At 43.0% G+C, this 13,922-nt stretch overlaps 1 protein-coding gene across 1 annotated transcript in view; it reads right to left on the bottom strand.

The window, feature by feature from the left end:
• Nucleotides 1–1,432: 1,432 nt before the first annotated feature.
• PLA2G7 (phospholipase A2 group VII) overlaps nucleotides 1,433–13,922 on the bottom strand; it is a 31,407-nt gene continuing 18,917 nt past the window's right edge. Inside the window, exons 3-11 of the mRNA XM_075269218.1 lie at nucleotides 12,761–12,911; nucleotides 10,990–11,083; nucleotides 9,296–9,364; nucleotides 7,942–8,095; nucleotides 7,535–7,648; nucleotides 6,867–6,958; nucleotides 5,087–5,257; nucleotides 4,162–4,310; nucleotides 1,433–4,068 (exon numbers count right to left, since the gene is read on the bottom strand). Coding sequence (XP_075125319.1) covers nucleotides 3,956–4,068; nucleotides 4,162–4,310; nucleotides 5,087–5,257; nucleotides 6,867–6,958; nucleotides 7,535–7,648; nucleotides 7,942–8,095; nucleotides 9,296–9,364; nucleotides 10,990–11,083; nucleotides 12,761–12,911 — 1,107 coding nt within the window. The 3' untranslated portion in view covers nucleotides 1,433–3,955. The remainder of the gene's footprint in view (nucleotides 4,069–4,161; nucleotides 4,311–5,086; nucleotides 5,258–6,866; nucleotides 6,959–7,534; nucleotides 7,649–7,941; nucleotides 8,096–9,295; nucleotides 9,365–10,989; nucleotides 11,084–12,760; nucleotides 12,912–13,922) is intronic.

Raw genomic sequence — 13,922 nt, 5'->3', positions numbered from 1 at the left:
GGACCTATCCTGTGTGGTGTAGTATATAGAGGATCTCTCCTGTGTGGTGTAGTATATAGAGGATCTGTCCTCTCTCCTGTGTGGTGTAGTATATAGAGGATGTGTCCTCTCTCCTGTGTGGTGTAGTATATAGAGGACCTGTCCTCTCTCCTGTGTGGTGTAGTATATAGAGGATCTGTCCTCTCTCCTGTGTGGTGTAGTATATAGAGGATCTGTCCTCTCTCCTGTGTGGTGTAGTATATAGAGGATTTGTCCTGTGTGGTGTAGTATATAGAGGATCTGTCCTCTCTCCTGTGTGGTATAGTATATAGAGGATCTGTCCTCTCTCCTGTGTGGTGTAGTATATAGAGGATCTGTCCTCTCTCCTGTGTGGTGTAGTATATAGAGGATCTGTCCTCTCTCCTGTGTGGTGTAGTATATAGAGGATCTGTCCTCTCTCCTGTGTGGTGTAGTATATAGAGGACCTGTCCTGTGTGGTGTAGTATATAGAGGATCTGTCCTCTCTCCTGTGTGGTGTAGTATATAGAGGACCTGTCCTGTGTGGTGTAGTATATAGAGGACCTGTCCTGTGTGGTGTAGTATATAGAGGACCTGTCCTCTCTCCTGTGTGGTGTAGTATATAGAGGATCTGTCCTCTCTCCTGTGTGGTGTAGTATATAGAGGACCTGTCCTCTCTCCTGTGTGGTGTAGTATATAGAGGATCTGTCCTCTCTCCTGTGTGATGTAGTATATAGAGGACCTGTCCTCTCTCCTGTGTAGTATATAGAGGATCTGTCGGCATTGTACAACACACTAGTCTATGATTACACATTGTTCCTCTGGAGAAGAAGCCGGTCATAGATTTCCCTAGTTGTGTTGTATTTTCCTGTTTTACCTACACTTAGTACTCCTGAAGAAGGAGGGGGGGGAGGGGAATATTTTCTACAATAAACAAAACTGCATTGTGGGAAATATTACCACCTTATGTTGCTTTATAGAGGAGCTGTCACCGGGGCTCATAAGCCAATGACATGTATTACATGTGTCACCGCCCACTTGGCTAGTAGACCTTAATTTGCATCAACACTAAAAGGGCTTATATCTTTGGAACAGCTGAACAGATTTGGATCAATGAGGCACCAAAATGCTCAGGTTGTCAGCGCCGATCAGATGATGGAAGTCATTGGGCTTTTCAGACCTGGTGATGGATCCTTCTTAAGCACACCGCTCCTGTCATTCATTCTTAAGATCATGTATCAGATTTCCATTGGTGACGCTTATTCTTAGTACATCTAGGGATTGTTTATTAATGATTACCATTATGTCAGTAGTTATTGTAGCTCCACTTGCAAAAGCATGCAAGTCCGCCACCAGATGGCAGTAGACACTGTTTGAGAACGAGTGCGCCTGCGCCTTGGCATTGTCTGCAGGTCAGGCCTGCGCCCTGTAATACTCTTCCCATGTAGATCGGAGGCATTGAGTGCATTGTACTACATCATCTATTGTTAATATTTCCATTAAAAGCACAGTAACAAAAGTGCAAATACTTCAGTAAAAAACAATCCTAGAATCCTGTTCTAGTGCTGCAGCCATGGTTACAGTAGTGTATTATCTTATTATAGAAAGAGTCCATTGACACACTTAAGAAGATTAGGCATCTGGAGTAGAGGGAGCACCAGGATCCTGGATTGTCCTGTAGATCTTGCAGCTTGTGCTTGTTCACATGGTCAGGTCATAAATCGGATCCCCCCCTTTAGTCAGACCTATTTGTGCAGTGCAGCATTATGTACCCGCTGTAATAAATCAGCTCTCCACACACTGACGGGCTTCTGCTAAACACAGCAGCCAATCTGATAAAGCAGAGCTGCAGTGTAGAGCATGGGAGAGTCTGTGCTGAGAAAGAAGATGGATTCCAGGTTACTTCAGACTCTAGTGCACGATGCAGGAGGTAAGCAATACTCAGTGGAAGTAACTTACATCTGGTTCAAGGATCCCAGGATCATACAAAGTGTTGCTTATAAGAAATGATGTAGACCACACATGTCTACACCTACCCAATTGTAAAACACCACAGTCCATAACCATCCAGAAGGTACAAAGGTCGTAAAGAAATGGGGCCAGAACATCTTCCAGTCTTGTATACTAGTCTAGGATGGATAACATGGATTTATGTGTTCTCCGTGTATATGGTACAGACCTGCGCCTCTCATGTCCTGTGATGTGTTCTCAGTATACGGTACAGACCTGCGCCTATCATGTCCTGTGATGTGTTCTCAGTATACGGTACAGACCTGCGCCTATCATGTCCTGTGATGTGTTCTCAGTATACGGTACAGACCTGCGCCTATCATGTCCTGTGATGTGTTCTCAGTATACGGTACAGACCTGCGCCTATCATGTCCTGTGATGTGTTCTCAGTATACGGTACAGACCTGCGCCTCTCATGTCCTGTGATGTGTTCTCAGTATACGGTACAGACCTGCGCCTCTCATGTCCTGTGATGTGTTCTCAGTATACGGTACAGACCTGCGCCTCTCATGTCCTGTGATGTGTTCTCAGTATACGGTACAGACCTGCGCCTCTCATGTCCTGTGATGTGTTCTCAGTATACGGTACATACCTGCGCCTCTCATGTCCTGTGATGTGTTCTCAGTATACGGTACAGACCTGCGCCTATCATGTCCTGTGATGTGTTCTCAGTATACGGTACAGACCTGCGCCTATCATGTCCTGTGATGTGTTCTCAGTATACGGTACAGACCTGCGCCTATCATGTCCTGTGATGTGTTCTCAGTATACGGTACAGACCTGCGCCTATCATGTCCTGTAATGTGTTCTCAGTATACGGTACAGACCTGCACCTCTCATGTCCTGTGATCTAACAATAAACTCTTCATCTATCATGTATAGTGAGGTCATGTCCTAATGCCAAAAAATAGGGCTTCCATGTACAACAGGTCGACCTGCACCTATCATGACAATAATGTGTTCTCTGTGTATAAGTTACAGAGAACACATTGTGCCTCTCATGTCTCAACTAATATTGTATTCTCCATGTGCTCCTATCACGACTTGTAATCTAGCAATGTGTTCCCTATGTACAATGTACAGACCCACACCTATGCTGTCTTGTGAAGTAACATGTATACAGTACAGTTCTGCGCCTATCACCTCCTGTGATCTAGTAATGTATTGTCCATGTATAAGCTACAGTCCCGCGCCTTGCACGTCGTCTGTAATGTGATCTCTATGCAGTATAAGGGACAGGTCTGTGCCTCTCATGACTTATGATCCCATAATGTTTTCCCCTCGTATGATATACAGGCCTGCACCTATCATGTCTGGTGATCTAACAATATATACCCCATGTACGAGTATAAGATACAGGCCTGCGCCTATCACGTCTTGGCAAGTCATAATATGTTCTAAATCTGTAAGGTACAGTTCTGCGCCTATCATGTCCTGTGATCTAATATTGTGTTCTCCATGCATAAGGTGTAGACCTGCGCCTATCACGACCTGTGATGCAATGACATGTTCTTCATGTATAAGGTACAGTTCTGCGCCTATCACGACCTGTGATCTAATATCATGTTCTCCATGTATTAGGTGTAGACCCGCGCCTAACACGTCCTGTGATGCAATAACGTGATCTTCATGTATAAGGTACAGTTCTGCTCCTATCATATCGTGATCAAATATTGTGTTTTCCATGTAAAAAGGTAAAGGCCTGTGCCTAGCACGTCTTCTGATGCAATAACACGTTCTTCATGTATAAGGTACAGTTCTGCGCCTATCACGACCTGTGATCTGTCCATGTGATGTGTTCTCCATGTATAATGTACAGACCCACGCCTCTCACGTCCTATGACCTAGTAATCTATTCTCCATGTATGAGGTATAGGTTCCATGCCTCTCCATGTCCTGGGATGGCAGATATAGTTATAACACTGGTAATGGTGCATTGGTGCAAGTGTCACTTGGAGGTCTCAGTGTCCCTTGGAGGTAGATCAAGGTTAGTCCCAGGAATGACAAATTCTCCTTCTCCATCGATGAGAGGGTCCCACTGGTTAAAATCTTTCTGGAGACCTAAATGATGAAATAAAACCAGAACATAAGAAGGACTGGAGCACATGAGCTGCAACCCATAGTGCACACAGTTGTGTTTGCAGGTGCACTCACCTAGATGGCGCTGTAGGAAGGCTAATGTAACATTGATGATGATGTCCATCCCCACGTACGGATCAATTTCTCCTTTCAGCTTGAATAGTTTACCGATCAGGTAACCGGTCAGGAAAGTGAAGTCTGGAAAGCTCTGGTGTACGCTGCCCCTATACAAAAATAAATAGAAATGCAGAAAACTTAGAAATTTACTAAGTTTTAGGAACTATTCACACAACTGTGCTTTCTATCCATGAAACATGGTCCTTATCTGGACCGCCCTGCATCATACTGAGTTATGTGCTGCCAAACACTGGAGCACTACTGGACTCAAATTCTTAGTACAGCAGCACTCCAGCCATTTTGGGAGTGCATAATACATCATATTGACTTCAGTTCCATTCACATGGCTGTGATCAGTCAGGGAAATGTGACCAGCGCATATTGGGTGTCATGGATGGAACACAGTCATGTCTATAGTCCCTGATAACGGGGTATTCAAGTTAGGGCTGGGCGATGAATCGAAAAATAACCAAAACCGAACATCAGGTCTGTGCCAGTCGCTACATTGGCTGCCTTTTCATTATAGAATAAAATATAAACTTATGCCCCCCATTCCCCAAGGCTCTCCATAATGCTGCACCTCCCAAAATTTCCTCCCTCATCTCTGTCTACCGCCCAACCAGTGCTCTATGATCACTTAATGACCTAAGACTTACATCCTCAATTATCAGAACTTCCCACGCTCGTATACAATACTTCTCCCGAGTTGCACCACTTCTCTGGAATGCTCTACCCCGGACAATCAGATTAACTCCCAATTTCTACAGCTTAATGGCACAAAGTAAGAATACTATTGATAGTCTGCTGTGTGTACATTACTGCGGTATCCAACATGGCATAACAATGATAGATGGAAACTAGACTGATACTAGTATACACTTACTTGATAGTGATCATCTTTCTCTCAACTCTGGTGGAATCCATCTTCTTCATGAGAAGAATGTTATCAACCCACTGAAACTTCTCAGAGTTCACGAATAGAACTGGTTGATGGATAGTGGAAAAGATCTCATCTCTCAGAGAGTACATCCAGCCATCCAGTGCCACACCACACCTAACACCAACACAGTAAACAGAATGATTTCACATCAACTTTTATACTGCTCCCATGTACAAGAATATAACTACTATAATACTACCTCCTATGTACAAGAATATAACTACTATAATACTACTCCTATGTACAAGAATATAACTACTATAATACTGCTCCTATGTACAAGAATATAACTACTATAATACTGCCCCCTATGTACAAGAATATAACTACTATAATACTGCCCCTATGTACAAGAATATAACTACTATAATACTGCTCCTATGTACAAGAATATAACTACTATAATACTACTCCTATGTACAAGAATATAACTACTATAATACTGCCCCTATGTACAAGAATATAACTACTATAATACTGCCCCTATGTACAAGAATATAACTACTATAATACTGCTCCTATGTACAAGAATATAACTAATACTGCTCCTATGTACAAGAATATAACTACTATAATACTGCTCCTATGTACAAGAATATAACTACTATAATACTGCTCCTATGTACAAGAATATAACTACTATAATACTGCTCCTATGTACAAGAATATAACTACTATAATACTACTCCTATGTACAAGAATATAACTACTATAATACTGCCCCTATGTACAAGAATATAACTACTATAATACTGCCCCTATGTACAAGAATATAACTACTATAATACTACTCCTATGTACAAGAATATAACTACTATAATACTGCTCCCTATGTACAAGAATATAACTACTATAATATTGCTCCTATGTACAGGAATATAACTACTATAATACTACTCCTATGTACAAGAATATAACTACTATAATACTGCTCCTATGTACAAGAATATAACTACTATAATACTGCTCCTATGTACAAGAATATAACTACTATAATACTGCCCCTATGTACAAGAATATAACTACTATAATACTGCTCCTATGTACAAGAATATAACTACTATAATACTACCTCCTATGTACAAGAATATAACTACCATAATACTGCTCCTATGTACAAGAATATAACTACTATAATACTGCCCCTATGTACAAGAATATAACTACTATAATACTACCTCCTATGTACAAGAATATAACTACTATAATACTGCCTCCTATGTACAAGAATATAACTACTATAATACTGCCCCTATGTACAAGAATATAACTACTATAATACTGCTCCTATGTACAAGAATATAACTACTATAATACTGCTCCTATGTACAAGAATATAACTACTATAATACTGCCCCTATGTACAAGAATATAACTACTATAATACTACCTCCTATGTACTAGAATATAACTACCATAATACTGCCCCTATGTACAAGAATATAAACTGTATATGTTGAATTTACCATAATTATAGTCACTAATAGAGATGAGCGAGTAGTATTCGATCGAATATCAATACCATTATAGTCTATGGGAAAAAACGGGAATGTTGTTCCGGTTTCCAGTTCAGCAGGACGAGGCGCATGAGGAAGTTTTTGAATTGAATTCAATGGAATTTTCCTGTGTGGTATTCGACCGATACGAGTATTTGATGGAATACTATTCGCTCATCTCTAGTTACTAACAATACATAGATAAGATTTTTCTTTAGCTTTCTTACCTAAACCGTGAATCTCTACCGAGAGCTTTGATTGCTGATGCTGCACCAAATGAATGTCCGGCCACCGCCACTTTTTGAACATCAATGGAATCCTTAAATGAGGATAGTGATAATTGGATAGAAATAAAATAGATAAAAAAGAATATACATTATAAATTCCTTTGTTCTCCAAGACCTATTTCAGAGAGTCACATCTTTAGAGAACTATTACCATTCTGTAAGACAACAGGGTGGCAGTTTAGGAATGGAATATGTGATGACGGGTTCCTCTTAAAGAGGACCTGTCACCACCTCCACCCATTACCACTTGCATACTTAGAACCAGTGGTGTAGCAGCTACTGTAACATTTGGAACATTTTCAATAGCCCCCACCATTCCTGAGCAATAATTTCTTACCCAACATGTCAATTAGGCTCTTTACTGTCAGGTGGGTGGTCCTGAACTGGAGCAGTTTGTTTAAGACCGCCTAGTAGAGAGCCTAATTATATTGGGTGCTGAAACTAACAGAATTGATTGTTCAGGAATGGTGGGGGCTAGAGAAAAAATTCCAACTGTGTCACAATTGGTGTAGGGCGCCAATTGAAGGCTGCAAAGAGTTGCTGGTGGTGGTGAGAGGTAAATGGCTGCCACCTCTAACAGATGTCACATGCTGTGTTTCTGTTCTCACCTTTAATAGCAACCAGTCAAAGTTGGATGGCAATGCGTTGGTGACCGGTTTGCCAGCGTTGATGTCCAGCAGGAGGTCTAAGGCTCGTAGACATTCATCTGCTCTCTTCTGGACCTATACGCAGAAACACAGGGACAATGGAGTATTAGTTATTCACAGGAAAAACAGAGGACCCCCATCTGACTATCCGACTGTCTGTACACAAAATATGCATGGTGGATGTATAAATCGAATACTCAGTGTACCAATGTATTATTTCAGCGATCAAATGATCACATTATGATGTTTAGGACCACTGTACACCAGGCAAACAAACCAAGGGGTATATCTGCGTGTAGATTTTTTATGGTTTTGGTGCAGGTTTTCCTCTAAATCCCAACCCTTCTATCATAAATTTACTCTTGTACCTGTTCAAATCGCAGTGGAAACTCGTCGGCTCCAGGTTTTGGAGACTTGTTGTACAGCCAGACCTCCTCTAGAGGTTCACACTCCTCGTCGCCATCACCGCTGTCAGTGGAGGAACGCTCTCGGAAGTAAAATGTGGCAGAGGCAGATTCATCCCTATTAGATGAACAAAGGCTTATTGGTACCTGTTATTGGTAAGACAGGAACGGTGGATGCGGTTTTATAGTAGCCAGACATAGGCCAAAGCTACAACCTTGTCTGACAGGACACTAAAGCCGTGCTCAAAATGCTTTCTTCTACCCTGGTGGACCCGTCACAGATCCCTTCTCATCTTTCTCAGTGATTCAAGCTGGTTCTGTTATAGGGACACTAACACAGAATGGTAGTGTTATGACGGTACTGCAGCGCCTCTTAAGGGCAGATGACGAGCTGCAATGGGGTGCAGAAAATATGTTCGGTTATAGGGGACTATAGCAAGCTGGCTTAGTTATGGGGACCCTACAGCAAGCTGGTTTAGTTATGGGGACCCTACAGCAAGCTGGTTTAGTTATGGGGACCCTACAGCAAGCTGGCTTAGTTATGGGGACCCTATAGAAAGCTGGCTTAGTTATGGGGACCCTATAGAAAGCTGGCTTAGTTATGGGGACCCTACAGCAAGCTAGCTTAGTTATGGGGACCCTATAGCAAGCTGGCTTAGTTATGGGGACCCTACAGCAAGCTGGATTAGTTATGGGGACCCTATAGCAAGCTAGCTTAGTTATGGGGACCCTACAGCAAGCTGGTTTAGTTATGGGGACCCTACAGCAAGCTGGCTTAGTTATGGGGACCCTACAGCAAGCTGGCTTAGTTATGGGGACCCTATAGAAAGCTGGCTTAGTTATGGGGACCCTATAGAAAGCTGGCTTAGTTATGGGGACCCTATAGAAAGCTGGCTTAGTTATGGGGACCCTACAGCAAGCTGGCTTAGTTATGGGGACCCTATAGCAAGCTGGCTTAGTTATGGGGACCCTATAGAAAGCTGGCTTAGTTATGGGGACCCTATAGAAAGCTGGCTTAGTTATGGGGACCCTATAGAAAGCTGGCTTAGTTATGGGGACCCTATAGAAAGCTGGCTTAGTTATGGGGACCCTATAGAAAGCTGGCTTAGTTATGGGGACCCTACAGCAAGCTGGCTTAGTTATGGGGATCCTATAGCAAGATGGCTCTGCTCCACTTTTATTTTGGCTGCTCATGTCTCAATACCATGCAATATCCGGCAGTGCATTGGGCAGATAAAATGGAAGGAACCTGGCTAACTTTTACGTGCAGAATATAACCCGAAAATAATAATGCCCTGTCCACTGTCACCGCACTTACCTGTGCTCCACTGCAGCTACGACAAATCCCTGCGAGGCCAGCCCAATGCAGATGGCGGCATACAACGTCCTGCAGAGTAACAAGAACACAATGACGTGAGTTACACAGAGCAAAGCCTGAGAGCTGGAGAGTGACTGGCCAACTATCCCATACATTACATTAGAGATATTATTAAAGGGATGTATCGCTTTAATTCACCTCCATGCTATCTAAGGGGACTACACTACACAGGGCAGATGGTTTAGTTGACTAAGCCCCCTATAATGGCTGACCACAAGACATGACAGAGACTGATATAAACTCATCCCCAGGTATCATGGCTCCCTCGTTCCCGCTCTCAGGATTTTAGATAGTTCCATGAATGCCTCATAGGTAAAGGCTGCCCCTGAGAGACCCTCGCCTATTGTGAGAAAGGTAGTTTTGTCACCCTCTTTATTGATTGCTGGCTGATACAATGGATCTGCTGCGCCACTTCTATGACTTAAAGAGAACCTTCCGTGTCCTCTGACACCGGCGGTATTACATACCGCTAGAAAGGAGACGGTGCTTTGAATTCAGCTGCTTTTTTTGTTGCAGATTTTGCTGTGGTTTTTTGAACCAAAGTCAGGAGGGACTTCAATGACAGGCAGCTTCTTATACTTATCCCTTCTACTCAATCCACTCCTGATTTTGGCTCAATAAATCTTAGCAAAATCTACAACAAAAAAAGCCGCTTTTTCTTAACGTTGGGCCTCAGCCTTAAAGTGGTTTCTCAGGAATAAAATATTGATGTCCTATCTTTAGGTTAGGTCATCAATATTAGACTGGCTGCTCAAAGCTGCACCACCCTGCTACTTGACAGTCTGTGTGATGTGAGAAGAAAACAAAATCCCCGGCACCGAGCCGTTCTTTGTGTGATACCTTTGGTATATGAAACAGATATATAAAGCAATACAGGTGTCCGCTCACCTGGCCTGGTTGTGTTGAACACAACAACCAATAGACGTGATATAAAGAAAACCGGTAGAACCGGAAGGCAGCTGCTGATAAACGTCTTCGGGGACGTCAGACCAAAGTAGGGAAAGGGACCAGCCTCGCGGAGGACAGGCAGAAAATCAGCGCTCACCCAGTTTTTTGGAAAATGGAAGGCAACTTTATTTGGCACCACGCGTTCCGGGCAAACAGCCCTTTTTCAAGTGCAATAACAATCCCGCCACTGTGGACAGTTTGCTGTCTGCAAACTGTCCACAGTGGCGGGATTGTTATTGCACTTGAAAAAGGGCTGTTTGCCCGGAACGCGTGGTGCCAAATAAAGTTGCCTTCCATTTTCCAAAAAACTGGGTGAGTGCTGATTTTCTGCCTGTCCTCCGCGAGGCTGGTCCCTTTCCCTAGTTTAGTCTGTGTGATGTGACACCCATTGGTCACATGGCCTGTTTGCAGCTCTGTCCCATTCGAGTAAATGGGGCTGAGCTGTGACAACCAAGCACAGCCACTATACAATGCATGGTGCTGTACTTAGTAAGTTGTGATGAGGCTCCTATGCTCATCCAAATGTTTCTGTCTCTAAACAGCTGATCAATGGGGGTGTACAGTGTCCACCTGTCTCATATCAATGACCCATCAGAAATCTGTATCCCCTTTGTGAACATGGAGAAGGATCTCAGAGGATGTTGTAGACAATACTAGAAAAGTGAAGTGCATGATACACGTATTACCTGAAAGCTCCAAGACCATGGGAGAATATAACCAAGGGATATTTCTCTCCAGGCTTGAAAGGCGCGTTCATCTTTGCAGGACACTTTACAGAACCTACGAAAAAGAGACACCACATCTTATTATAATGGCTTCCATTTGCAAGACCTCAACTCTCGCTTGTAGTTGTCCGAATATGCCTGGAGTTATAGTTGTATATAGTTATAGGAGCGCAGGTTAGAAACTATTGTTCTAAAAGAAGAAAATCTTTTGCAAGATACCAAATCTCTTAGAATAAGCTTTACTTACCTAGGCCAAAAACAGCCTTCCGGCTGAGGTTCCGGGTAGTAGGTCGCAGCAAATGAGCCCAAGGGAAAAACCGCAGCAAGAATGCATTGCAGTTTTTCCCAAAAAAGTTCACAGAGGACTGTGGACTTTCTGCTTCAATTACACCTACAGGGAAACCGCTGGCATTTCCGTAAGTATAATGACATGCTGAGATTTCCAAAACCGCAATGGTGGATAGGAGTCCACTTTGCAGGCACTGTAAAACTATGCGTTTTTGCTGCAGCCAAACTTCGGCTTTTATGCCACGTGGGGCCCTGGCCTTAGGGCTAGTTCACACATGAACTGCCCGCACGGGTTTTGACACAGAGAGAGACGCGGCGAGCCGCGTCTCTCTCTGGTCAAAACCCGCCTGCCGCGACCATCGCGGTCGTGGCTTTCCTCTCCGCTGTCGGCTCATATGAATGAGCCGACATAGGAGGGTGCTGCCGGGGGCGGAAGCCACGCGGCTCAACCCGCGTGGCTTCCGCCTGAAGATAGGGCAGGTTGCTTCTTTTCTCCGCTAGCGGCAAACCGCCGCTAGCGGAAAAAAGAAGCCTTGCGGTCTGCATAGACCACCATTGTAAGGGGAGGTTTTTGACGCGAAATCCGCTGCGTTTTTTTGAACCAAAGCCAGGAGGAGTGGATCTATCAGAAGGGTTTCCTTTATAATTCCCTTTCTTTCTAAAGCCACTCTTGACTTTGGCTCAAAAATTATAATTGACATGCTACAATTTGCAAAAATTTAATGATTTTTGGGATCACAACATTTCAGTTTTTTCCTGTAATGTGTGGATTAGGCAGAATCCCATCCAATTTGCAGGTAAAAATGACTGCCTTTTTTGTGTAGATGTTTCTGACATGGCCAAACCTCTGCATTTTAGCAATGTGGGGTCTTAGTCTCAAAGTGTAACTTTGTAACTACACTCGCTAAAATATTAGGAAACCTGATGTCTAGCAATTTCCTCTTACGCTCGCATTAGCACATAGTCCCAGTTTAAAGCAAGTTTCACTTTTTTTTTACAATGGTGTAGGTTTTTTTTTTTAAACACTTTGTTTTACTTTCTCTAAAACTCTCTCTAGCAGCGCTCTATGCATTGCAGAGGAGATCGTCCCATATTTAGAGCAGAGGGTCACAATACCCGTTTGCTACTACGTAGTACCACATATCTAAATGTACATGCATTCCTAGTGATATCCGCGGATCACTATGGCAGCTTGTGCGAGAGGAGGGGTGAACTCCTTACAATGCTGCATAGACCTAATGGAGGGAAATCCTCTGCCCGGCACCCCCATTTATAAGCCGTAGTGGGAGCCTATGGCAAGCGCTTGCTGGCTCAAGTTGTCCATCGTATTACATTTACTGTGTATTGTCATTATGTATAAATGTATGTCTATGGTTTTTTGATGGTGATAATAGTAGAAAAAATAAAAAATTTATGTTTTTTTTTTTTTTAAATTAAAACTTACCAAAATAATAACTGAAGATAAAATCCACTACAGTGCGGTTGAGCTTCAGCGTGTCTGCGAGTCCGAGGTAGTATTGTCGCCTAGGGATCCACACGGCCTCCTCATACTCATCACTGTCCACACAGGGGTAATACAGCCGGAAGAAGCTACCCTGCAGATGAAGAAGCAGAAAGTCAGAGATGGCCAACGGGACAATCTTGTAATGCAGACATTACATGTCCAGGGCGTTGTATGGCATCAGTCATGGTAATACATGAAGGTTGTGTAGAGATAAATCAAGGTCTCATATCTGTACATAAGGTCTAAGATTAGTTATCATTTATATCACAGGCAGGAGATGTTGTCATCCTTCTTCACATCATCCTCTTCCTCTTATCTTATTATCAGTAGTAGTAAATGATATTACATGATACTTTAACTCATACATTGTCTTGGACCGTACATCAGTTTTTTGGCCCATGATTTTTGATACTCCGTCACAAGATGTCTTTCCAATGTGTCTACATGTGGCCACCCAGAGGTTGTGATGTGAATTGCAATGATATTGTATTGAATTTGTTTTATTAGAAATTGGATTCTGTAAACACATTCAAGCTAAGGTAAGGGTGGTCGCCGGTGTACATGGAGAAGAGAAAGGTCTATTTGCCACCACCAGACATGTTACCTTCTGAACAGGAGGACTTGGTGAGTATTTACCCCTCATCATGGTCCTTGGCCTAACTGCCTACACACTCTTGTTACAACACTGTACATCACGACATGGCTCCACAGAGAGACATTAAAATAAGTTAAACATCCAACTAGGGTTGGGCCCCCCATCTCCAGGGGCCCTATAAAAATAATATGGGCTGCCTCTATGGTATATACTTTACATTCACGTATCCTCTTTGCTCAACATAACCCGAGATATTGAAAAAAGAATAAACATGAATTCATGATGCTCTGTGCGGCCACCCATTCCGTGCATTGTCAGCCAGATGGACCAGGTAAAGGTAGCCCAATCTGTGCAACACAAAAGCTGGTCGGAGAGAGCTAACCACACATTTGTGGCACATATTAGGACCCGCACCTACAAGACATTTACAACCTTTCCAGTAGTTATTCCATAAAATACAGAGATGTGGAAGACCCTTTTACACATAGCAGGCTCTGCACTATTGGG

This window comes from Leptodactylus fuscus, chromosome 3, assembly GCF_031893055.1.
Source record: "Leptodactylus fuscus isolate aLepFus1 chromosome 3, aLepFus1.hap2, whole genome shotgun sequence".
In the NCBI taxonomy this organism is placed as follows: domain Eukaryota; kingdom Metazoa; phylum Chordata; class Amphibia; order Anura; family Leptodactylidae; genus Leptodactylus; species Leptodactylus fuscus.
This window is presented reverse-complemented; position numbering and strand designations above follow the sequence as displayed.